The sequence below is a fragment of the Prionailurus bengalensis genome, chromosome A1 (genome assembly GCF_016509475.1).
Source record: "Prionailurus bengalensis isolate Pbe53 chromosome A1, Fcat_Pben_1.1_paternal_pri, whole genome shotgun sequence".
Classification (NCBI taxonomy): domain Eukaryota; kingdom Metazoa; phylum Chordata; class Mammalia; order Carnivora; family Felidae; genus Prionailurus; species Prionailurus bengalensis.
In genome coordinates this window covers 102260099-102286664 of record NC_057343.1, presented here as the reverse complement: position 1 = coordinate 102286664, position 26566 = coordinate 102260099, and the positions used below count along the sequence as shown (strand labels likewise).

General features: G+C 40.0%; 1 protein-coding gene across 19 annotated transcripts in view; it reads right to left on the bottom strand.

Moving 5' to 3' along the window:
- Positions 1 to 26566, bottom strand: part of CSNK1G3 (casein kinase 1 gamma 3) — a 105136-nt gene that overhangs the window by 3643 nt on the left and 74927 nt on the right. For 2 of the 19 annotated variants that reach the window (XM_043586378.1, XM_043586370.1), the window contains exons 9-13: positions 24670 to 24818; positions 22571 to 22666; positions 18797 to 18892; positions 9318 to 9424; positions 8660 to 8683 (exon numbers count right to left, since the gene is read on the bottom strand). In XM_043586378.1, coding sequence (XP_043442313.1) covers positions 8660 to 8683; positions 9318 to 9424; positions 18797 to 18892; positions 22571 to 22666; positions 24670 to 24818 — 472 coding nt within the window. The remainder of the gene's footprint in view (positions 1 to 8659; positions 8684 to 9317; positions 9425 to 18796; positions 18893 to 22570; positions 22667 to 24669; positions 24819 to 26566) is intronic. The other 17 variants (XM_043586388.1, XM_043586398.1, XM_043586424.1 and 14 more) reach the window with 11 other exon arrangements.

The window sequence follows — 26566 nt, the reverse complement described above, 5'->3', positions numbered from 1 at the left end:
AGTTAAACGAGAAACACCGAGTAGCAACTAACAACAACAAAATACACGCATATGTGTACTCGAAAAGCCTGGCATTCCTTCAAATAAAGGTCTGGCTGTTTTCCTCTGCCACACGGAACACAAAGTCCACCTATCAGAATACCAAGGGGACAGGCAACGCATATAGAGGCTTCCACTTTTCCCCTGAAGTCCAATGTGTGTGCGTAGACAAATATGTCAGTCCTATTTTGTAATTAAAGAAATATTTATATGCGTGGTGATTCAATTAACACAATACTGCCAATTCAAAGCCGGAACACAACGTGACCTTATAAAGATGTTCCTGTAATCCTTAGCAGCCCGCCTGCATAAAAGGATATTCCATGAATGGCTTCAAGCTAAGCATAATGGAGACCATATAACTTCAAGTGTCCTATCCAGCAAAATATGGTGGAAGATGAAATAATTCCCGGATATCTTTTCTATCTTTCTGCGAAAGAAATGTAAACAGGAACCCATACTGTCTGGCTAAATTACATAATTGCTCCACCCACATTATCGTTGGTCAAAAATAATTTCAGACCATTTATCGTGATTTACAGCATGACTATGAAATCACTATGGGGCATTCAAAACCAAATTACACGATTGTGTTTTTTTAACCCCACTCAAACCGCACATAATGATTAGACCGTGGAGCGTGAATAATTCAAAACTGTATATATCAGTGGGTAAAGATCCAACTAGAAATATGTGCAGCTATCAATCTTTATGAATTTTACTCTGAGGTGACCACCAGAGAAACCAGAGATAAATTACCCCATCAAGGGTCTTGAAAAGAGCTACCTCTAGAAAAGAAGGCTCTAGGTACAATCGATTTTTCCTGGATTTATAAAAATGTCTTGTAACTATCAGCTACCTAAATACTTTCTCAAATGGGTGTTATACATATACATTTTCTCAAATAAAAAAGTGAAAAAAAAAGTTATTTAAGTCAAAGTGTTAGAGATGAAAACCATTAGTCAAAAAAAAAAAAAGATATTTTAATAAAGGACTCAGAAAAGAGTCACAAAATGTTCCTCTTGTAAAAAAAATTTTTTTTAATTGATAGTGAGAAATGACCAAAGACTTAGAATATTAAATTTAAGAACATGATCACATTTCAACAGACATTTATTTAGTATAAAGTTCTGATAATGTTCACTGTTCTCAAATACTGTCATTTGTCTTTTCAAATGCCAAACTACAATCTTTTAAAAGTTTTCTGCTGAAAAGGTGTTCTAAGAAGTGTTTAAAAAATGTTTTAAACGAGCCTTTTGGTGCAGGGAATTTAAAGCAATACATATTTTGGTCAACAAGTTTCATATTTCTCACACTTCTGTTATTAGCAATTCACCATGTCTGACTTGTTTTCCTAGTGACATTTAATCTTCTTTCTAATTCACCAGACAGCTAAGTTCTTCCTATTTCTTAGGTAATCTTTCCTTCAATTATGTATTATTTAACACAGAAAACCAGCCCAAGCATTCACTTGAGCCTAAATAAAATTTTCAAATGAATCATAACTGTAGAGACCTTTTAAATTAAAAAGCAATCTTAAAAAGACATCTATTTTTTAAAAATAAATCCCACCAGGAAAGAGTACACCGTTGAAACAAGACTTGCCAGGGAAGCTGGCATGCTATTTAACTCACTACCACCAGAGGGCAGCATTGCTGCATGCACTATGAATGCATCCACATAGACCAGATGATCTAGAAGTAGAATTACAGTGGTAGAAGTTGAGAAGAAAACTGATGTTTAACCTGTGGCTGGTTTCTTAAAGCTCATTACCAAAACGGATGATTTACAGTCTTAGCGATTAAGAAAGTGAGTCTCGTGTCAATTCCCTTCAATCTAAAACAGCGCTGCTCCCACGTGGCCACTCTGTCACGTGACCATTTTACGTTGTCCCCCTCCCCCGCCCTCAGGACTCATCTGAATTTATCTTATTTATTTTCTTATTATCTTACATTGAACGTAAGCTTCTTAAGGGGTTACTCACAGTTACGCCCCACAAATGGGCACAAAAATCCCACCAAAATCTTTGTAGAATAAAAAGTGGAGGACTTGCCTCAGAGACGCAACTCCTAGCCTAAGAACCGAGTCAAAATTCCAAAGCATGTTCTAAAGCGAGAGTTCTTACCTGGGGCCCACAAGCCCTAGTGAAATCTCACTGAATGCAGACTTTGGTGCCTGTGGAAGCTTTTCTGGGGAAAAGCGGTTTGCACCGGATTCTTCAAGGAGACTAATCCCAAGTGGCACCGCTCTGTCTACATGGTACCTGCCAGGTCCCCCCTCCAGCTCCTCCACCTCCAGTGAGTCCTTGGACCAGAATCTATGAGCTGAGGGCTGGAGACACTGAGTGGCCACCAAGGCATCAATTTATATGAGTGCAGGCAAATGTGTAAAAAGAGGCCATGTGATTTTAACCCTTGGTACAGCTGAAAGAGGAAAAAAGTTATTGCTAACAGTAACTGCAAACAACAGCCAACACGGCAGGAATGTGCACATACACAAGCTCTCACAGATGCGGGGAGCGAGCTCTTTTGGTCACTAAATTCAACTAGCTGGCCTTAGAAAATTAGCCACACCCTTACATTTTTTAAGCCCATTTTTTGTCCAGGCTGCTCAGGGGCTCTATTTTCTTATGTTATTAGTCTACACCTCATTTGCAGTCTCTTCAGATCTCCACTCTTGACAACCCTGGGGAAATGGATTAAGCTTACCAGACATTTAAATCATGTTCTTGTCAATGTTTCTTTTTTTCTTGGCTCTTTCTTGGCTATGCCTATGCGGTTCCAGCAAGCTAATATGCTCTCCCAGGTCAGGCTCATGCTTCTCACATGATTCCATAGCTAGCCTAAAAGCGTTGAAGCCACACCTCTACTCTTAAATTCTTTGGAAATAAATGGTAAATGCTGCTTCCGATGAACTTGAGGGCTGTCGCTGTAAATACTGTTTAGGTAGTAAACAGGAAATCATAACGGATCAAAGTCCTCAACTATGAGGAAAACACAAGGGACAAGGCATTGCTTGGGACATTATACCGCCAATTCCCCTTCATTCAGTGCCTCTTTGCTTCCTCTAGGATGTGACTGTCTTCCGAGATCCACATCATATCCTTTCTTCTCACATCTACCCAGAAAATGACCCATGTTGCTCTGTCTGGATCTGAAGTTCCTACCTGTCCCTTCAGCAGTAACTCACTGTCTCCACCTTCGGTTGTAAGACTGTGTTGTACCTGCTGGACCCGTCCCACTTAGGACTCTGGAGCCTAGGCTCTCCTTATCGGGGTCGATGAGTATACACGTATCTTTAATTCCTTGACAAAGGATTTTCTCCCTTCAGATCTATAAATGAAACGTACTTTCATATATCTGGATCCCTTATGGAAAACATGCGAACTGACCAGTTAAGCAAAAAGAGTTTAGACAGAAGCCCAAGTCCATCCACAAAACCACGCTAACTGGGAACCACAGATCTACCCTCAGTTTCAACTTCTTCCTCTCCATCCGCGGGCAATCGGTCCCTCAAGTCTGAAATGACTTTCAAAGTTGGGCCATCCTCTCGTGCCAGCTTACTCCAGGACCTGTGGCCTCCAACACTGCTAAGAGCCTCTTAACACACGTCCAGGCTAAGTCTCTTCTTCTCCCCAGTGTATCATCCAAACTTGTCTCCTAGAGATGCCCTTGCCCTTTGCCTTTAATATCTCACCCATGGTTCTCCACGGTCTAGATGTTAAGCCCACACGGCTCTTACAATGGAGTTCCAATCTATTTCCACTCCCCTCTTGGTCTCATCTTGCATCAAGCTTCCTGTCCAGGCAGCCCATATGACACAAGGGAGGGAAGGAGAGAGGGCGGACGGATTTTATAGAATGTAATGAGCCCCAGGAAATGACATAAGCCTCAAAAGTGCTGCCCAACTAAATGCCTCAAGGCTCGATCTGATGGTACCATTTCTTGGCTTAAAACCCACAGCTTGCTCTTCTGCTCTTCTGTCTTGAGAACCAATCACATCTATTTTTTTTTTTTTTTTTTTTTTTTTTACTTGCCTACAAAAGTCCCTTGCGATGAGGCACTTAGACGACTTCCCACTGTGATGCGTTCACACACTCTGTACGTGCCTGGGTTACTCCTCTCACCTGCCTCATTCTTTCCTCGCTCCCATGCTGCTCGGCCACTTCTCCCTGTCTCCTGCATCCAACTCCTTTGCCAAACCTACTCATCTTCGAGAACCGGGACCCATGTGCCCTTACCTAGGAAGAGGTCTCTGATCTCTCAGCTGGAAGCGCACACTCCAGTCTCTTCAATCCAGTAACACCATATCCTAGAGGCCAATCCTGGAATACCTGGTATTAGGCCAATGATTCTCAATCCTGGTTGCTCCTTAGAATCAGCTTCCAAGCATTTTAAAAGTACTGCCAGCCGGACCTCCACCACAGACCAATGAAATCGGAAACTGATAGCGCAGCCTGAGGGCTGGCCTATTCTGCAAACTCCCCAGACGCTTGTGATTCGAAGCCAGGACTGAGGACTACCACCTGACAGTTACTGGGTACTTGCTATCTTTTCTAAGGGAACAGCAGGGCCTTGACTTCTCCTCCTCATCGTGACATTACCAAATATGCAGTAACTGTTCGGCAAATGTTGCAAAAGGGAAAGACAGCAAAGGAGATGAAAAAAGACAATGGCATAATACTTAAAAAGTCAGTAACTAAACCAGAAGAAGCCTTGTGTTCCTAAATTCCTGGAGGGAAAGATAAGGGTGCTACCATTTGTATCACCGAACTTGAACAAGAAACAAAAAACTCTCTGATACAGTGAAGAAAGTGAAATCTCATCACTAACGAAGGAGCCATTTAATGTGCTGGACAACAGTGTAATTTCCATCATTGGGAAATCACGTATCGAACCTTGAGGCGCGAAAATGTCCAGAGGCACCGGGTGGCTCAGTCGGTTGAGTGTCCGACTCCTGATTTCGGCTCAGGTCATGATCTCACCGTTCGTGAGTTCGAGCCCCAAGTTGGCTTCCACACTAACAGTGCAGAGCCCGCTTGAGATTCTCTCTCTCTCTGCCCCTCCCCTGTTCTCTCTTTCTCTCTCTCTCTCTCAAAATAAATACTCAAAAATAAATAAAATGCCCAATGTAAAATAAATTATAATCAATAGGGTGGGGTGAGGGCGATCTCTGTCAGTCACAGAGAAGAAGAAAGAGGGGAAGCTGGAAACGCAGTGTGGAAGAGCATTCTTGACAGGTGATGCAATTTAGGAAAAAACACACTCTCGTGTCTTCACTACAGACTAAGAAGGTATGAGTGTAACAGTCACCCTGATTAAAGGGAAACCAATGCGAGGTGTTGAAAGAGCTTTCAGCCAGTGAAGAGGCAGGGAAGTTCAGAGGATTTCTGTAGCCCATCTGCAGGAAGGCTTTACTGAAATCATGGGTTGCTATCCATTTTTTTTTTTTAATAACTGCTTTATTAAGATACAACTCAAATCTCATACAGCTCACCCTTTTAAAGCGTACAATTCAGTGGTTTCTAATATATTCAAAGAGCCCTGCGTCCGTCACCACAATCAAACCTGAAAACATTTTCACTGCCCCCAAAAGAAACCACATAGCCTCACCTATCAGCAGTCACTCCCGCCCCCTCTCCCCTGCCCTGGGCAATGACTAGATTCCTCTCTTGATTGACCTATCTGGACATTTCACAAAAATGGAATCCTGGGGTATTTTTTGTGCCTGGCTTCTTTCACTTAGCATCACGTGCCTGATTTCGGTGTTGTACGTGGCCAGCAAACAATGGTCAGTCCATTGTATGGATACGCCACATTATGTAATTGCAATTATCTAGTAATAACTCATCATCCTGTTTTAGGCACTGGGGATCTGAAGATGAAAAAGGTCTTGCTTTCAAGAAATTCAAGAAGTTTCAAGAAGCTGGAGAGAGGTCAAGAGAACAATATACCGACAGCAGACTGAAAGAACCCACAGAATAGTGTTCAAAATGGAGAATGGGGCTGGCCAGGATAAGCAGAGGCCAGACTAGGAGGGGGATGAAGGGCCTGGGGCCAACCGTGCCAAGGAACCTGGACTCAAATCTCCAGGCAACGGAAGACCCTTCCTTCAGGAAGAACCTTCCCACCACACTTGCTTTTTTTCTCATCTTCTAACACCTACAGATAGAAACGCAAACCTACAACATATACACCCACACCCATCCCAGCGAAATAAATCACCATGCCATTCTTCCAAGCTACCTCCAGAAAGCGTGCTCTGATCACCCTGGCAGTAAGTAAGGCTTTTCTTTGTAAGCCCTTACAGGTTTTTTTATACCTTTTCATGGTAGTTATCATGTACAAATTACGTATGCATGCGGATACACTGCAATCCTCCCTGCCGGTGTGCAATCGACTTAAGGGCAAGGGCAGTTTCAGATATTCTAAAATCCAAGCAGTGTAACTGGTGATTAAATAAACTGGCAAAAGGTCACCGGTTTGGCTAAAAGCAGGTGTCTGGCACGACATGTGCACAGAATGGCCAGTCTCGGCGAAGAGGGTGGGTATGGAAGTGAAAATATGAGACACTGATGGAAGAAGCACACAGCTGAGAACACAGAGATGGGGAAGGTCACCGGCAGCCGGAAGCGGAGGAATAAATAGGGTGGGGATAGTTACGGAGCCCCCTCCACGCACCAGACAAACAAGCGGTGCTTTATCCCCATTCGTTTCCTCAACAGCCTAGGAAGGAGGTATTCATAGGCTCGTTCTGCAGAACGAGAAGTACGCTTCAAGAAGGTAACTGTAAGTGACATAAGCAGGGTTCTACAGCCTGTGCTTGCCTGCACAGGACACGTGCTCCCCACCGTGACACATTGCCACCCTACTTTTGTAAGTGAGCTTACGTCTGCACAAACATCAACTGCGGTTTTTATTCTTGATGTAAAAGTGCCCAAGTATGTAGCTAATTATACCCTCAAATCCACTAAAATAAGTCAGACTGTCAATAAGGGCCGTAGTCACAAGTGATAAAAATGGATACTTGATCACTACGGCTCTTGAAAAAGAAATATTCACAAAAGAAGTTTCCTGATCTTGCAGCCAGCAAATAAGCATTGTTCTAAAATTTATGTAAGGTTCCTCTCGGATATGAAAAGAATGTTCCAAAATTTACTAATCTAAGGAACTTTCTTTATGTACCCCCAGGTGGACTCAAAATTTGTCCTGAAAACTAAGAGGAACATATTTAAAAATTTCTTTTTAATGTTTAATATTTATGTGTGAGGAAGAGACAGCACGCACACACGTAAGCAATGGAGGGGCAGAAAGAGAGGGAGACAGAGAACCTGAAGCAGGCTCCAGGCTCCGAGCTGTCAGCACAGAGCCCAAGGCGAGGTTCAAACTCACAAAACTTGAGATCATGATCTGAGCCAAAGTCGGACACTTAACCGACTGAGCCACTCAGGTGCCCCAAGATCTTTTTTTTTTTTTTTTCAACTTATTTATCTATTTTGAGAGAGACAGACACGGCGTGAGTGGGGGGAGGGACAGAGAGAGGGGGAGAGAGAGAGAATCCCAAGCAGTCTCCCCGCTGCCAGCGCAGAGTCTGACATGGGGCTTGAACCCATAAAGCCATGATATCTTGACCTGGGCAGAAACCAAGAGTCAAAGAGTTAACCGAATAAGCCACCCAGGTGCCCTAAGAGGAGCATTCTATTTACTTTAAAAAAAATTTTTTTAATGCTTATTTATTTTTGAGAGAGGGAGAGAGGGAGAGAGAGTGAGTACAAGCAGGGGAGGGGCAGAGAGGGAGGGAGGCAGAGAATCCAAAGCAGGCTCCAGGCTCTGAGCTGTCAGCACAGAGCCCGACACGGGGCTCGAACCCATGAACCATGAGACTATGACCTGAGCCAAAACCAAGAGTCGGATGCTTAACGGACTGAGCCACACAGGTGCCCTGACTAAGAGGAACATTTTAAACATGGCATTAGGACTAGAAAAAAGAAAAAAGCAGACGATAGTTTAAATTCAACATTAATTCAACTAACAGAATTTTTTTTTCATAATATCTGCATGTAGCAGGAAGTATTTAGACGAGGACTTCCCTAACACTCTCTCTCTAGAGTTAATCATGAAATGTATCAGTGTATTCCATGTATATTCAATGGCAACACAATTAGTAAATGACATATGGTTTTAGTGACACTACAGGGGTGAGGGTGGGGGATCTGCTACGGGAATTAAAAATTACAAACAGGAAAAGAGAGAGCTTAAAACTCAAACTTCCTTCTGTTTAAACAGCAAATAAAGCCTCTGTGTTACAAAACAAATGCACAAGCACAAGCAGAGTGGGTGTTATCAACTACTCAATTAAAAAGTGCCCCCAAGTCTATGTCACTTAAAGCAAAAAAAGCAAAAAAAAAAAAAAAAAAAAAAAAAGTTGCAGCAGGCAAAAGAGCTCCTCAAACAATTATTTCTTGCTTTTCAGACCTCAAATAAATGACACCAAATGTTTTTGAACAACTTTTACCAATTATAATTTCTATGTTGAAAGGTATGTTTTTTTTAAAAAAGCAAAAATCTTTGACATGACAGTCAAGGGAGCTATTTCTGCCTGCCTACACTTGCAAACTCACCACATGTTCAACACTTTCTGGCAGCTATACACAAAAAAAAAAAAGAAAGAAAGAAAGAAAGAAAGAAAGAAAGAAAGAAAGAAAGAGAAAAAGAAAAAAAATACAAGGAAAAAAGAGAGAGAAAGGGAGGGAGAGGGAATGGGGGGGAGGGAGGGAGGGAGGGAGGGAGAGAGAGAGAGAGAGAGAGAGAGAAAGAGATCATCAGAAGTAGCCCACATTGAAAACATCACATTGTTTTTCATGCTTAATTTTTTTCCAAGCAGCTTTATCATTTACATTCATAGAAGAACTATTGTGAAACTAATATGAACACATGCAGCATACTATAAAATTAATATTCTTACGCTTACAGAAAAAAACGAGCATCTATCCTATGGAAATAATTTTCATGCATCAATGCGCCTAAAAATAAAATGCTAAAAACAGGCTGTTAATTCTAAGTAAGAAATTGAGCACAGTTCCTAAATAATTATTTTTGTATTGTAAAACTTATTTACTGAAATAGCACTAGTTTCAACTTAGTGGTTAAAATAACTATAAATATCACTTGTTTTGCATGCACCTATTCCCTTAAAAAAAGTCTCCAGGAATACTTGTAAATGACTATAATTCTCAAACATGCATAGTTTAAGAACAAAGAAGGAAAACAAATCCGTACTTGGTTTCATCCATCACTTCTACTTCCGTAGGGGCTGTGATGGGTGCATTTGAACGTCCTGCGGTGGGGTCATCTGTGTTTAACTCTCCATTTGTCGAACTTACAACCTGCCGAAAAGAAAAAAAAAAAAAAATTACATATACACAAAGTAACAGATTATACAATGATAAAAATTAAGATTAAAGTATGCAAATTAGAAAGTTAATACAAAGAACACAAAATAATTAGTATGTAGTTGAGTTGTTCATAACTGAATAAAGTAACAGGTCTAATATTGTATGAAAAATCAAGGCTATCCAATATTGGCTTTCCAACTAACTCCCTTTTCATCTTGAAATTTCTGTCTTGTCTCTTTGCCTCTATTTTTAAGGCTAATTCCTGTGCTCCAGTCCCATCAGTTCTCCCAGGTGTGCGCATCTCCCTAGGCACCTGGCTACGGCATTAACTGGTCCCTTTGTGAACATCCATACAGCTCCCTCCGACAGACCTTGTGCTTCTCTGTCTGCACCCCCCTGCTTGGGTCTCCCTCGCCTCCTGCCGACTCCTTCACCTGGCTGGTCAGGCCCCTGATCCAGGAGTCACTGTGATTTCACTCTCAGACTGAAACCCTACATTTCATCCATCAGCGAGGCCTGTTAAATCCTCCCCCAAAACATAGCCCCAGACGAATCAGTTCTGGCCACCTCTCTTACCACCAGGGCTGTGGTTCAGGCCACCTCAATGATCTCTTGTGGATATGAGAGCAACAACCTATTAACTAGTCCTGCTTTCACCTGTCCCTACCTTCCATTAACGGACGGGCCACATGACAACCGGAGCGCTCATTTTAAGATGGAAATCAGATCACGTATAATTATCTGCTTGAATCTTTTCAAGGGTCAACCTCCCGTTTCACTTAAAATAAAGATCCATATTCTTTACCCCAATTTACAAAGCACCACGTCTGAACCCTGCCTACCCCTTGACCTCCTATTACCTTTTCCTTTGTTCACGAGCCTCCATCCAGTATGTCAAACTTATTCCTGCCTTAAGGCTTTGGTATCATCTCAATGCCTGAACTCTCTTCCTGCTGAATGGCCATTTTCCTATCTTTCAGATTCTCAGAGAACATTTCTAAAGCAGGCCTTTTCTGTCACACAATCTAAGACTTCCATTCAGACACACTATGTCACGTTATACTCTACTGCTAACTCTTTGTATAGCATTTACTCAGAGGTGATCCTCTGATTATGTGGACTGACACCCACACCCACCTCCTCCTGCTCCATGACAGCAAGAATTTCGTACTGCTCCCTTCTATATCTACCCGCTATACCTGGCACAGAACAAGAAGTCAATACATATTTGTTGAAATAAATGAATGAATGAATGCATGCAAGGATGAGCGAAATCCTGAAACAAAATAAAAATCATGGCAAAACACCCACATTCTCCCCAATCCTCTTGGTCATACAAAGTCATCTTACTATCCTATTTCTTGCTTTCCCCTAAACTTCTTCAAAACAACAGTCTTAACACTTTCATCTGCCATTCGCTCATTCCTTAACTTCCTACAATCTGTACTCTGTCCCTACATCAGATTTCTATTAAGATTGCTCTTCAAAGGTTACCGATTCCTAGAAAATAGATTCAGTTGCTCTTTGCTCGGTCCGCATTTTCCTGTACATTTCTGTATCACTTAGCACCAGTTGGTACTTTAGAGTAAGATGGGTCTAGAAACAAAAGTTAGCTCTAACAGCTGTGCAACCCAGGAAAGATATGTCATCGTGCTGAACTTCAGTGTGCTCAACTATGAAATGGGAAACAGGAATATCTATTTAACAAGACTGATACGGGGATGAAACGGAATCGCTATGTAAACCGCAGTGACAGGCATGTGATACGAGCTCCATGAATGGCGGCCACCACTACTCTGCCAGTGTTGCCTGCATTCGTGGCTTCAGCCACAACCCCTACGTAAAGCACCTGCTGAGCCAACCACTGACCCACACACTCACTCAGACCAAGTTCGGTACCTCAAACTCAGTACTTCCAAAATCGAACCTCTCACACTCCCTCTTAAATGTGCTTCTCTTCCCGTATCTATGGTTCCAATTTCCAGTAACCCCTACCATCTTCCCAGACTGGACTCCCGGCTCAAAAGCGAAGAATCAGGCTGCTGCTTCCCCCACCTGACCTTGTCATAAGAAAAATAATGTTAACGTATCATGGGGCCTGGACACCACATTGACAGCTGGCTACTGGGTCCATTTACAGAGCCCCCACTTTACTGAAACTTCACTAGTTCACATGTTCTTAATAAGAGGTCACGACATGCCAGGAAAAGCAACTATGCGTCAACCTACAAATCTAGATTAATGCAGGAATCATGGAGGCTGAGGTTCCTATATCCTATGTGGATCTACTACCTACAAATGAACACTACATTTGTGGCCACGGCTGAAAAACACACAAAAACCACCCAGGTCATCTTCAGAGACAACCAACCCCAGGAGAGGAACACTCCCATTTGTTTCTAAGTCTGCCCCCCTGTTGAGACACCAGCTTCCTCCTTCCTGGCATTCTACTGAGTTCCAAGGCAATTTTTTCTCTTTATTTCTCCCTCTTTCTGAAAACACGTTAACAGTCGCTATTTGCTCTAATTATCAAACGTAATTAAGCTCTTTATTCTTAATTTTTACAACGTCAGAGTTCCTACACTGAATTACAAAGGAGAGCAGGATTCTTATCTTGTACTCTTGTACTCGCCACTATCTGTAATTTTCAGGATGCTTTGCATACAGAAGATAAACAGTTCACTGAACAATTTCCACTGCTCTTCTCTCCACGTAATAGTCACAGGTTTCTCTTCCTTCTCTGTGTTCCACAGCCCTAGACACTTGGACGGATCCCGTCTCAACCTATAGGCAGCTCCTCGAACATGTCTTCCCTTACTGTAAGTGGCATAATTGAAAATTTACACCTCACGTATTCTAAATTTCCAGCAAGAGCACCTGTAAGAGCATGCTGACTATACAATCCGACTTACTTCAGTTCACACAAAGTCACACCTGACTCTAATAAGCTTTATTCTACTGAAATGTTTCCAATCTCATTCCACGTGGTCAACCAGAACCAGACCAGAAGGAAATAACATCCTCCATTATGTCCTTCTTTAATGTAATTTTTCTTTGCTTTCCCAGATTCCCTAACTCTCTAAGTAGAGGCTAACATCCCAGGCTAAGAAGAGAAGCAACACGGTAACAGAGTTCTCCTATAAAAGCAGCCTACTTAATACCGGTGACATAAGAGTATGTCAGGGCAGTAAAATTGCTTTCACTTAAGAAAACTAAGGTCTTTATGCAAAGGGGGATTTTACAAAAAAACAAAACACCACAAAAAAAACCCCAAAGACATAGTATTCTAAATACTATGTCATTATATTCCTGGAGACCTAAATCGATCACATATACACAAATGATTTTTATCAACCAAATTCTAAAGAATGATTTCATTTATGTGACATTTCTAGAATCATAACTTGAACTAGAACCTGCAAGTCCACGAAATATTAGCGTCCAATGGCTGATTTTTTGTAACAAAAGTGTATCTAAGATGACAGCTGCTTTCAAGTCTGCCATTTGAAAAAATAACTCAGGTGTTTTACAGGGTGTTTTGTTCTTGCTGTTCTTAAAGGAATGTTCTCTGATAGTCTCACGGTGATAAGAAACTCAGTCTAATTTTTATTTTAAGAGGTTACGGAAAAATAAAAGAAATAAGAAGGCAACCAGATGAAGCAGAGTTTAAGGGGAGAGAATGTGGAAACGGCCTGCAGCTAAGTGTGGGAGATAAGTGACGGTTCACTTAAGGGCTGCCCACTATACCTGATTCCAAAAGAAGTCCTTCTCATAGACTTTTGAGTACAAAGACAACACACGCTACCTTTGTCATCAATGACTTTAGAAGGCCAATTAATTTACTTTCCAAATCCAGCGACTTCATACAAACCAGTTATACTATCACCTTCCTAATTTCTATCTGAGTTACGGTAAGCATGCTGCCAGGTGCATAGTACAGGCTCTCTGTCTTCATTAACCAGATCTCCATCCGGCCGGTAAATATACTAGAAATATTGAAATGTTATATATCTCACTTACACCCTAAGCTTTTTCTAAAAGTCATCTGTAAGAAAGCACACTAAGAAATGAAGACATAGTTTAGAACAATTTCCAAAGAGATCACTGGACCCTGGTCAGGGTACACACCTACCACATGAACCAACATTCTTACATATTCTAACACCTAGAGCGACAGTTCTAACTGATGCTCTTGATATTTCCAACTGACATCCTGAAGGCACAGGGACATCCTCACGGACTGTCGGCAAAGATGCACCAAAACGGATTTCAATCTCACTTCCGCTGATGCAAGTCCTAAGCAGAGCCCTCTACTCTTTGAGTACTCGAGGCTCTAGAGCTGTTACTGGAAATGTTACGGTAGCAGAATCTGAAAGCAAACCTGTAATGCGGATTTACCCCAGTGGCACCGGGACAAAGAGTCTCCTGAGATAAACGGAAGGAGCTGAGCTGGAAATGACTTATCTCCTGAAGGCACACGACTCTCCCTGCACAACCTCCCCCTAGCAGATTTCAGTGCCCTGGAAAACAGGACAGAAAGATAGGACTGTACCGGTCACTCATTCCTCCCCCTTGTCAGTACCTCCGTATTTTCAAAGATTTGATGAAGAAAGCTGACACTGGTTATTTGCAGTGTTTTAGACAGATCAGTATTCACGACAGGCACAACGGAGGACTGACCGCGATGTGGTACTGACTCCTGAGACTTGTAACCATACATGTTACCTTGTCAAAAGACGCTTGTCTCTTTCCTGCTATCATCACCTACATTTGTGTTTTTCGAGTCACGCTGACTACAACATCACAGCGCCCGGTACGACAACTGTCACGCTTTCGTGGCCATCCCCGCGACCTGGCTGCACAACACAGCAGCACTGTTTGCGGTTCTGGCCTTCCCCCCCGGTCGGGGGGTGGAGGGGGACGGAGCCACGGAGTTCCTTAACTGCAACCCAAGGCTGTACAACTAGAGGAGATTTCCAAACCATCAGGAGCTGCGCCATCTCACATACTTTGCCAGGAGCCCCCCTTACCGTTTGTCTTCCTCCCTCTGGCAGAAACCACCTGTCTACTCTCCAGACCAGGCTCTCAGGTGGCCTGGTGTCCAGGGAGTCATGCTACGGCCACTGGCATGGCTCCCAGGGGATGCGATATGAGCACTGCCTGCTGCCAGTGGTACATTTTAAAACCTCATTTTGGAGGCGCCTGGGTGGCTCAGGGGGGTAGGCATCCGACTCTTGATTTCTGCTCAGGTCATGATCTCACGGTTGGTGAGATCGAGTTCTGCATCGGGGTCTGTGTTGACAGTGAAGATTAGGATTTCTCTCTCTCTCTCTCTCTCTCTGCCCCTCCCCTGCTTGCGCATTCTCTCTATAAATAAAATTTTTAAAAATAAATAAAAAATAAATAAAAGCTCATTTTGGAGATCCTGGTTCGCCAGGCAGAAAGGGATCGAAAAGGGCTAAATGACATTACCTCCTCCCTCAGCCCCCAACACCAAACTAGATTCTACCTGCTAAGTATCTCTCCAGACCTCTCCCGTCTTTTCATCTCCGCTGCCCATCACTTCCCTCGGCCAGACCTGCCTTAGACTTCTCCTCCCTCCAGTTTAGTCTCCAGCAAAGTCTCCTTTAGAAAAAACACTAATCGGGTTATCCTGCTTATCTCTTCACGGCCACCCAACATTCTCAAATAAAGTACAAATTTAATAACAGGACCTGTTAGGTCCTTCATGATTTTTCTCCTGCTGACCTCTCAGTCTCATTTCTCAACACACACACCAGCTTGAATGGACGGTAGTCATTCGCTTAGTGTAAAGCCTCTCTCTCCTGCACAACCTTACATGTGTTGTTTTCTTGCCTGGGACCGTCTTCCCTTGACCCTTCTCCCTTCTTCAACCGGTAACCCCTACTGATTCTGCACGTTAAAAACAGGTGAAAACACAGATTCAGGTAAAAAAGAGATTGCTTTTTCCAGGAAATCTAAACCTACAAAATCCAAGTTAGGTCCTTCCCTATACATTCTTAGAGCACCCTGTACTTTCTCCATTTATCACACCGCCTGTTTAATTAACCCTCCCCATCGACTGAAAGGTCCATGGGAACAGGCACCTTGTATCTGTTACTCCTCCTTTTTATTCAAAGACTCCAGCAGGGTGCCTAGCACCTCCTAGTAGACATTTACATAAATTTGCAGAATAATGTAATGGCCAAGAAACTGGAAGTAATGGGTCTAAGTTTCTCAGCCATATTTATTACCAAGGATTCTAAAGGAAGCGGAAAGGGGCGCAAGCTGACTGCCCCGGGAACTTTCCCAAAACACATATAAGCCAAGAACAGATGCAAAATAAAGTCCTCAGATACTTAAATGTTATTTTTAATCTCTCAAGTGGGAAAAGTTTATCCAATGTATAGCTGGAGCCTTCTGGTCAGCGAATTAATATGGTTACACTAAAGATATTGAATAAAATTAGATAAATCCCACTTTGACAATGCGTTCTTTGGGCTGTACCACTAGACTTCACTTGCCAGATACTAATCAAGTTTCTTAATCTGAAAAAGCAACAGATTATTCTAGTATATAGTACTTCATAAGCCCCACCTTCTATGCTAAATACTTTTTAAGTTCTCATGACAAAACAATGAGATAGAGGCATTACTAATGTTTCCATTTTACTGATGAATAATGTAAGGCATAGAATGTGAACTCGAATTTGACTCCAGGGCTTGCGCTCTTAAACACAGTGAAATCACCTTGGCAACCTATCTGTTTGATCTGTAATGCGTATAGTAATTCTGGAAAAACAAGGCATTCATATTTGGACTCCACTATTCAGCTCCTATTAAAAGCGCATGCGAAATAATGAGTAAGTGAGGATCCTTCTGTAGGTCAAAATGGCAAGAGGTTTCGTCTTGCATGTCAACCGGAAGCAGCCTGGAATGCTTTGAGGTGCCGTGCTGAGAGCAGTTCGGAGTTCCAGGAAAAGGGTGCAGTGATCGGTGCAGAATGGATGCCATGGGCCCCAAATCGCTCACTTGGGGTAACTCTTGATTCTGCTTCCAAATATCCTAAATGGGTACTGTATTTACTTATCACCAGAGAGCTCTTTACTTATTATGGTAACGTCTTTCCTAAGAAACTACTGGATAACATGTCCTTAATATTTGTTGAAGGCAATTTTTTACTTGCCATAAGAAGTCAACACTGGAAACTTTTGTCCAATGGGTCATGTAACGATCATCACACAAAGAATCTCAAGGCAAATTATCCTCACACGTATGTATTAACAAAAAGGTTTTTCTCTTTATCTCTTCCCTTTATCAGACAAGATTCCTTTGTTCAGAAACAAACGTAGTATTCATTTATTATAATTATCACATTACCTCGGATTTTAGGCACCTTTCTTTCCTCTGATTACTAGTTTTAAATTACAATTTTATTAGTCCAATTACACAAGTGTCCTGTTGTAACTTTTTCAACTTTTTAAGTGGGGAGGACACAGAGCATAAATGAAGTCAATATTTTAGGATAGAACAAGATTCAGGCATGAGCCTACTCACTCTGCCAGTAAATTTTTCACAGGAGTCAAATTGGCTTAGTGTCCCATCATGTCAGCTTACACAGTGTTGTAAAATAAATTCAGGAAGTCAATGAAAATAGTGAAAATTTTTTTGTTTTACTTATGAATACAGAATTCTAGGAAGTAAAACTGATCACTTATTACATATTAGGATAAAGCCAGATGTAGTCTCTGTAGGAAGAGAAGCTTTAAGAAGAGGGGATGAGAAAGAACCAGAGTTGAAACGACTCTTTGGGAACATATGAAAAAAGAGAACATAAAATACCAGAGTCATGAGCCCACAATCAAACTCATTCACCCTTTGATTGTCCAGAGATCCCATGAGCTACCTCTGGGAATCCCACAGAGTAAAAAGAAACTAAGAAAATACAAGAGTGGTAATGGCACAGAAGTGGTAGGAAAGCTTTCTAATAGTGTCTTAACTGTTGTGACATCCCTGAACACTGAGCAAGACACCTGCTATTGTAACAAAGAACATTTTAGAAACGTGTAAACATATACAGACACGTACACAATCCAGTTTGTGTTATGAAACTAAATGTAATTTGCTCCATTAACTTTTCCAAGGATATGAATTGGAGTCATAATAAAGTTTTACAATTCAGGCACCCTTGTCTCTGAGTCCCTCAGTCTAAATTTTTATCAACTCTTCAAATATCTCTGTTATGCAGGACTGAAAGTTCCACATACTCCAAAGTTCCATAAAAATATTGGGTTACGTAATTTAAATTGCCTCTAAGATTTAATTTGAGAAAAACATGAGAACTTGGGAGATTTAATCAAGAATGGATTTTTAGAATTCAAAGCAAGAAAGACAAAATCCAGAGCAGAGCTCCAATAAACTAAATATATATAGATACACATTAAGAAAAATGCAAATTTGGTAAAGCATAATGGAAAATTATTCAAGTGGAAATACGTGGAGGAAAAAAGTCAGAACTTTTAAAGAAAATTCTAAATTGAAATGGACTGAGATAACATTTATTATCTCAATTACTTTAAACCAGCATTTAAATTACCTTAAGCTGGCATTTTAAAAGAAATAAAAGACTTGGCAACCTTTCTCTTTCTACAATACACATAAAAGATGGAAATTGAGGGTGCATGAGAGGGCAAGATATAAGTATCTCTAAGTGCACAGAAAACGGGTCCGGGAACGAACACATCAAAAATAAATAAATAAATGAAGGACTGTTTTAAATTTTTATAAAGAAAGTTGAAGGGAGCATTCAATAAGTACTTGCCCTTGAAATTATTTTCTCCATCTGCTATTTTCTACAAATACAAACAAAATAAACCTTTATAAAAATTAAGGTCATGTTTATTTGACCAGTTAATCAGAAAGTACATTCTGAGTATGAAGGATGGAAAAGTTTCGTATCTATTTAGCTGACTTAAGTTTGAAGAAGGCAAAATCAACAAAAGGGAAAAAAGATATGAAAGTGTTCTATTACATTAAAAAAGACTGAGCTTATTATTGGAAAATCAAGCTTAACACATGTTTCACACAATACAGTCTGTCTTTCTAACCTGTTGTGAGTATGACTTACCTAACTATTGTTGATTATACTTGCAAAAATGAACAAAGGTAAAATCGTAGTATCTCTTGCTGGTGGTCTTTCTAGGCCATGTCAATTTCACTTTTTTGGTTAAATACAAAGGAATAGGATTATGGAGAGTTCAGCAACAAGTTTTTCATTAGGATATGAAGTCATGCCATGAGTTTCAAAAAAGGGTTAGTTGTATAAATTTGGGAAATAATCACTCATGCAAAAATCAGAAAATACCTGTACCGAGCCACCATGTCTGTCTGCTGCAAGGTGAGCTCTCAAATGGTGGGGATTTGCCTGCTGGGAGTCCCAAGCTGCCCTGTGGTCTGCCGACTGCCATTTATTTAATGCATGTGGCATGCATGGAAGAAGAAAAACCCAATATGTTAAACATCTCATCCTTATAATAGAGAAAACAAATGTATAAAAGGAAATTTAAAATACCCTCACTATTCTGAATCACAGCTGCAGTTACCTTTGCGTACTGGATGTGGAGAGGTTCTTAGTTAAATGGCTACTATTAGGTATTGATCAACCACAAGAAGTAAAACAGAACCATAGAATTTAGAAGTGAAAGGACTTGAGATACCATGGGCTCCACCCTTAAATTTTATAAGTGAAGTTAACAAAGAACCAGGGAGGTAAAAAAATGATGTGCCCCAGAAAGCATTCCAAATAAATCACAGAAGTACTACGATGCCATCCAGTACTATTTTCTTACAGTAGAGGTCCCCCTTGGTTTTCTGATGAGGGACTACTTCTGGCAATGTTAAAAAAGATAGTCCTTAAATAGCTGCACTTAGATCCTAAAAAATCTTTCTCTCTTGCTTAGTACCATGTTTCTGATTGTGAGGTTAATATGAGAAAACAGACAAAGCTCTCTGAAAAGGGAACAGTGTTATAGAGAACACTAAATGTATATGACGAGCAATTTGTTGTTGTTGTTCACTGACACTCCTACTTATTCAATGAATTCCTTTGCTTCCTTCACCTCTTTTTATCTGGTTCAAATTAAGGAACCCATTCCCAGGACAGGCTGATAATTCTTGATGCTTTTACATGACTCGGCAAATGTGCATGGCAATAACCACAAACTAATAATCTACCAGCAGAATCAGGAGTTGCTTAAGAGGGGTCAATGTGTACGTTTCAGGAAAATGTGGATGACACTAATAAAAAGAAGGGCAAGGGATAAAATATTTAAAATTCTTTTACAACTTGGTTCTGCATTAGCTTCTTTGTAGGTGTTATCTCATCTTGAGATACAGAGTATTATCCTCATTTTAATGATGAAGAGATTGAGACATTAAATACTTGCCTAAGATCACAGAAATTGCAAAATGCAGCAGGGATTCAAACTCAAGAGCCAACTGCTCTGCTCTGCCCATAGTACTACCTAGCTCCTTAATACAATTACACAGGTTCTCAAGTCTTCAGTCCTCCTTTCTTCCTCTCTTTTTCAACCTAAGTCAAGAAAAACTTGCCACAAAAAAGAACAACGTGCCACAATCCACCGAGTATACTAGGCTGTCGGGAGCCTGAGCCTATCAGTAGCCAGAGCAACCCTGGGCAGGAAGAGATGTTAAGTGCAAAGAGCACAATGAATAAATGTTCCACCACTAAGCTTCCCAAACAAACTGTACAAGGCCAAGTTATGTACGAAGTGTGAGATGGCATGAAGTATGTCTATCAAAACAATTACAAGAGTTCTCGGCCTTTTCATTAAACCCTCCATGTTCATGACCCAAATCTGGCAGGTGTGTAGCTTAAATTGAGATAAATTAGGTAAGAATGAATCTGAAGAAGAAAGAAGGAAAATGCTGCTGAAATAGAGACAAATACCTCCATGCTGCCCAGAACAACAGGTGACATGAGAGGGTCATGGACTGCATTCAGAAGACAGTAAAAGCTCTATCGACAGCCTCGACTCAGAATCCACTGTCACGTGCGCGTGACACTGTGTCTAAAATTTCAGGAAACCCGCAACTTCAACCATCGACTTCAGGTTACAAACTGTGCATCTGGGGACATTACAACATTTCAGCCGTTCAATTTCACGTTCTTTTGCGACTGTCAACTTTGGGTTTCTCATAGGACTGAAATATTTGTCTACTGCTTCAGGTATTTAGGAAACGTTTTTGAGTTTTCCATTATGAGGACAGTCTGCATAGCCAGGTTTCAAGTTTAATATATAAGCTACCCTAACGGGTTTCCTGAAAAAACACAAAACAAAAAACAAAACTCAACTCCCTACATTTAGTGCAACAAGGACTCCACACACACAAAATATGGTTCCTACCTCCAGTAAGCTCACAATCTAGCTAGGAAGACAAGTCTAAACCATAGAGAACTTAAACTTGAAAATACTTACAATCTAACTGTACTCGACAATAAGAACTTCACTTACTGTGATACCTAATAGCTCAAGTAGTGATTTCCAGAGAACACGAATTACTGCTCTTCATCCCAATGAGAAATTAATTGTGATTTAGAAAACACCAACCCTAAGTTTGGACTTTGGAGCCATTTCTTTCTATAGGCAGCACCTTACCAGAGTATTCAAGCTATCAACGAGTAGTAATTTATATACGAAGTAACTTCTATAGAAGACCGTTTCTTGTCCCAATTTTTCTAAGGCAAAATTGTAAAACTACTCTTTTTAACGTGGCTGTATGTTAAAGCATAATGGTTTTAAATATCCCCTAAATGGAGCACTTTATTTTGCTATGATTTTTAATAATTTGTGTTCTTTCGTTTGATTTTCATCTCTTGTTTAACTCAATGGAACTCCAGTGGGATAAAAGACAGAAGAGGAAGAAAGGCTAAGGATCATGTGTTAACATGATCCTTCCCCAGAAAGGATTATAACTGAAAATTCTAAAGACCCAAATTAGCAAAATATTTCAGGTCAAAGATGGGTTAAATAAAGCTTCGTTTCACAAAAATTTCAACAGCTTTCAATTACCCTGCCCAGGAAACACACACTCTTCGCTGCCCGTTTATCTTCTACGCTTTGCCTCAAACCTACTCTGGGCTCCAAGCAAACTGCAAAGCTCACTATTCCTCAAACTCTACATTTTTCAACTTCTGCTTCATATCTTATCCTGTTTACTCTCCCCCAAAATGGCCTTGTGCCTCATCTGCCTTTAAAAATTCCCTTCATTCTTCAGGCTCATCTCAAAAGCCACCTTTTCCATGAAATTTCTATAAATGCCACATACTCAGTGATCCTTCATGGTACTATATTAGTATGTTTCATGTGATCGAGCTTACACTGCTTGGCAACATAGTTATTTATGAGTTTATTATAATAATCATAACAGCCTTGAGAAAGGAGGTTTACTGAATGCTTACTATTATGCTAGGAATTAACAATCACTATTTCTGTTTCACAGAAGAGAGAACTGAGGCTTTGAAAGACAGAGTAATTTCTCCAGGATCAAGTCATATCCAGGTCTACCCAATTCCAGAGACTGAGTGAGCTCTTAACCGCTCATTACACAACAACTTCTTACAGGTCACACTGTTTTCCTTACTTTCCTTACTTTCCACTAAATCAGACTATAGTTAGAAATACCAACCGCTATTACTATTTATTCCAACAGCATATCCAAATACTTTCATTCTAATCGAATATCAAATATTCTCAAAGTTTATACCAACTTATACCGCTAATTAGAAATTTATGATTACACATTTTCATGTGACTTTTAAACTAGTGAACAGGGAAACTAGTAAACAGTAAAGAGTAGGTTTATTTGTTGCAAATCTATGTATCTCCAATCCTTAATATGGGTGTGTATATAATCTGTTTTTTGTCTATTGAAGAAAAAATAGGTATTTCAATCCTTCGGTATCTATCTGCATGTGTGTATACGCTCACACACACACACATATACACACACATATAAAGCTATCATCTGGGCATGGTAAACCACCAAATATGTTCAAGCTCTCAGAAGGTAGTACAGAAGGAAATCTACACATTTCAAATCTGAAAGGGCAGCAAACCTGATTTTTGGATTGTTGCATCTTGTCTCTGTGTTGATGTGCTTCTCTGTTTGAGGACAGAGCAGGATCCTGCTGAACGGCGCCCACTGGAGTAGGCTACAATACAATAGTTAACATCAATACCCTCTATTTCAGAAGTCTCACTTAAAATCGTTTAGCTGCTTAAGGGAATCAAGGAAAAACTAAAAACACTTAAAGCCTGAAGAAAAGATACCATCCTTGAACTGTGTCATTAAAAATAACAAGCTAACACAAGGGAAACGCAGCTACTCTTTAGAGGGTTTTCAAAATATTTAGATATTTTATCAAGTATTCACTTTTTTACATCAATACAAGACTTTCTAATGCTGTCTTTACTTTTAGGTTACTTTATCATATCAAAAAAAAAATGAAAGTGTATGTGTGCATGTCTCTCAATTTCAAAGCTAATGTATAAACACAATAAATTATTTTAAGAAAATTGAGGAAAAGATTTTTTTAAATAAGGTCATGAACTGGCTTACTGTCAATATTCTGGCACAGGAGAGACTTATAAAAATTTTTATTTTTCAAATATATTTCAAAACTTAACATAAATACTTTAAGCACAGTTTATTCAGGCTGACATCATAGATACCACATACAATCAAATCACTGTGGATTAAACAAAAATATAGATTAAACACTTAAATAAGCCATTGTTCAAAAACATGTGAATCTGAGAGTTTGGTACTTCCAAATACGGATAAAAATTCACTAACAGTGAGCCACAAGTAAAGAAAATCTTGTACGACACTCATACTTATTAAAAAAAAAAAAAAAAACTGGTGAGAATAAGTATTTTAAAAGATGCCTCTTCAAAGAAAACATTTAGGGGGACCTGGGTGCCTCATTCAGTTGAGCGGCCAATTCTGGATTTGGGCCCAGGGTTGTAGGATCGAGCCCTGCCTCAGGCTCCACACTGAGCATGGAGCCTGCTTGAGACCCGCTCTCTCTCTCCCCCTCCATCTGCCCCTCTCCCCATTCGTGCACTCTCTCTTCAAAATAAAAAATAATAATAAAATAAAGACAAATAAGTAAAATAAAGAATTTAATGACAAGTCCCTTTATAAGTGATCACCAATCCTAGTTATAACCAAGATAAACTTTCTTAAGTTATAAAAACTTAGAACAGTTTTAAAAACACAAAACACACTCCAATTTTTAAGTATCTATTTCAAGACATAGCCTAAAACTGCTAGTATAGCTAGAACTTACAAATTTAAATTACAAATGTTTTGAGAAATGGCTGAAATAAGCAAAATGTATAACAGATCTTTTAAAATAATGGGACATTATGCAAAAAAATATATATTTCATATTAAGAACTAAATCAGGAATGACAGGGTGCCTGGGTGGCCCAGGGTTAAGCGTCCGACTTCTCTTCAGGTCGTGAACTCGCAGTTTGTGAGTTCAAGCCCCGCGTCAGGCTCTGTGCTGACAGCTTGGAGGCTGGAGCCTGTTTCGGATTCTGTGTCTCCCCCTCCCTCCCTCTCTCTCTCTCTCTCTCTCTCTCTCTGCCCCTCCCCCACTCATGCTCTGTCTCTCAAAAATAAATAAACATTAAAAAAAAATTTAAAGAACAAATCAGGAATGAAAAGTGCAAAGTAACTCATTACTTTAAAAAGCAAGGAGTCCAGGGGCTCATGGGTGGCTCAGTCGGTTATGCGTACAGCTCTTGGTTTGGCCTCAAATGGTCATTCTACACTTTGTGGGTTCAAGCCCCTCACTGGGCTCTGCACTGACAGCCAGATGCTGCTTGGGATTCTCTCTCTCTCCTCTCTCTGCCCCTCCCCGGCTTGTGCTCTCTCTCTCTCTCTCTCTCTCTCTCTCTCTCTCTCAGAAAATAAATACATAAACTTTGAAAAAATAAGTAAATAAAAATAAAAAGTAAGGAGTCCTAATGTGGGATTTTTGTAGAATTCAAGGAATAATTTTAGTATGGGGCTACTTAAAATGTCCATTAAAATGAATCTTTTAAAAAAAAGGTATTTGTCTCCACTCTTTTCACTGAAGAAGCTGTACTGTGGAAAATGAAGTACTACAAATAATCTTTCACTATACAGGAATAAAGTACTCACCAACTGTTTACCAATCCAGTCATATTCATAATCAAACATATATCCTTTTCGATCAAATAAGTCAGTAAAAAGTTTTCTTAGGTAGTCATAATCTGGTTTTTCAAAAAAATCTAGCCTTCTTACATAACGAAGATACGTTGCCATTTCTTCTGGAAAGGAATAAAAATTATTCTGATCACACCTGTCTATGTACTTATTGATAATAAAATATCGTATCTAAAAGCACAGTGTTATAAAAACACAAAAACAGTAACAACATTCTAACGCAATTTCAAATTTTAGGCATTTAATCAAAATGAAGTTAAAAAGGAGAAGAGAAGGCAAGAAAAACATACGGTCAAAAGAAAAACGAGAGGTTTCATTTAACAAATACATTTGCTTCATTTCATTAGGAAGGGCTAAAACTTTTATTTTACATTGTTAGTTTGAAGAGAAACCTTGTACTAAAGGTTGAATTAAAAATAACGTATCATTATTTAAACACAAGCACATTACTCAGCTAATTTATTTAAAATACTGGTAGGAAAAAAATATTATGGAAACATGTACGTTCTGAGAAACTGAACATTTAACTTGTCAACTGGATGAAGGGATTCAAAGCAAAGAAAGCCTTGGGCACTTCAGTCATTCAGTTCAAACAATTATATTAAGTAAGCTGAAGAGAAGAGAAGAGAAGAGAAGAGAAGAGAAGAGAAGAGAAGAAGAAAAGAAAAAAGAAAAGAAAAAAGAAAAGGGAAAGGAAGGGAAAGGAAAGGAAAGGAAAGGAAAGGAAAGGAAAGGAAAGGAAAGGAAAGGAAAGGAAAGGAAAAGGAAAGAAAGCAAAAGAAAAGAAACAAAACAAAATGAAAAGAAAAAAGAAAATAGTGGTAGGAATTGGTTTATATATGAAAGTATCTGCACTACCTTGCTGGATTTCTTTTAGTCACATACACTAAACGACCCAGAGAGGATTCAAATTCTGAACTTGGGCTATGTACAGAATTCTAACCAACTGACCTAGCAAAATAAAGCTAAGAGATCTCAGAAATAGAACACAGAAACACAGTTTAATTCTTCTTTGGATTTCTGGTCATCTAACAATTATTTTGGTAATACATAAATCTCTCCATGCCGTTGTAATTCCCAAATGTTTTCGAGACATGTATTTTTAAGCCATGAAAGTGAAGAGGTAAAATGGTGAGCAATTAGTAAAACAGGGTTTCACCATCAGGATACAGAAATTCACTGTAGTAACAGATGGAAAGTTACTTCTGGGTGCTTTTCTGATCCAGTGCAGATCCAGTAAGAACAGGATGACGCCCAGCCCAATGGGTGGTGAGAGCGGAACCCAGCAAGGACCGTCCTCACAGGGTGACTCTCACCATTCCACCTTCCAGCTAATTACACCAGGTTAACTTACTCTGACACCCCATTTTTTCCTGCAGAAGCCTGTACAGAAATTCCTAATAACACACGGCCAATCTGCTTACACCTATACTGCTAGGGTCAACCCATATTTTTGTTTTTAACCTACTAGTTCTAGATGTTACAGCAAAGGAGAAAAACACGAAATTAAAGTTTGCTGTCTGAGAACGATATAAGCAAGCTTGAGGAAGGGCTACCTGAGGTTATGTGGCTGCTACGACTACCACCAGAAGGCCAGCCCTGTGCAGGAGAGCCTGTGAATATGGAAGCGAGCTGTGAACTCAGTCTTTTATCTTCACGTTTGGGTCACATTTTGCTTAATTCATTAGTAACACATTATTCTTATTCCTTAATTGATTTAGGAATCTCAAGTGAATTTCGGTTGGCTTAATCGGAACTGTCAAGAATCTACATGAAAATAAAACTATTTTCATAACCCCATCCCCCCCAGGTAACATTAGCCTAAGAGTAGAAAGGTTGGTAAGATTTTAAT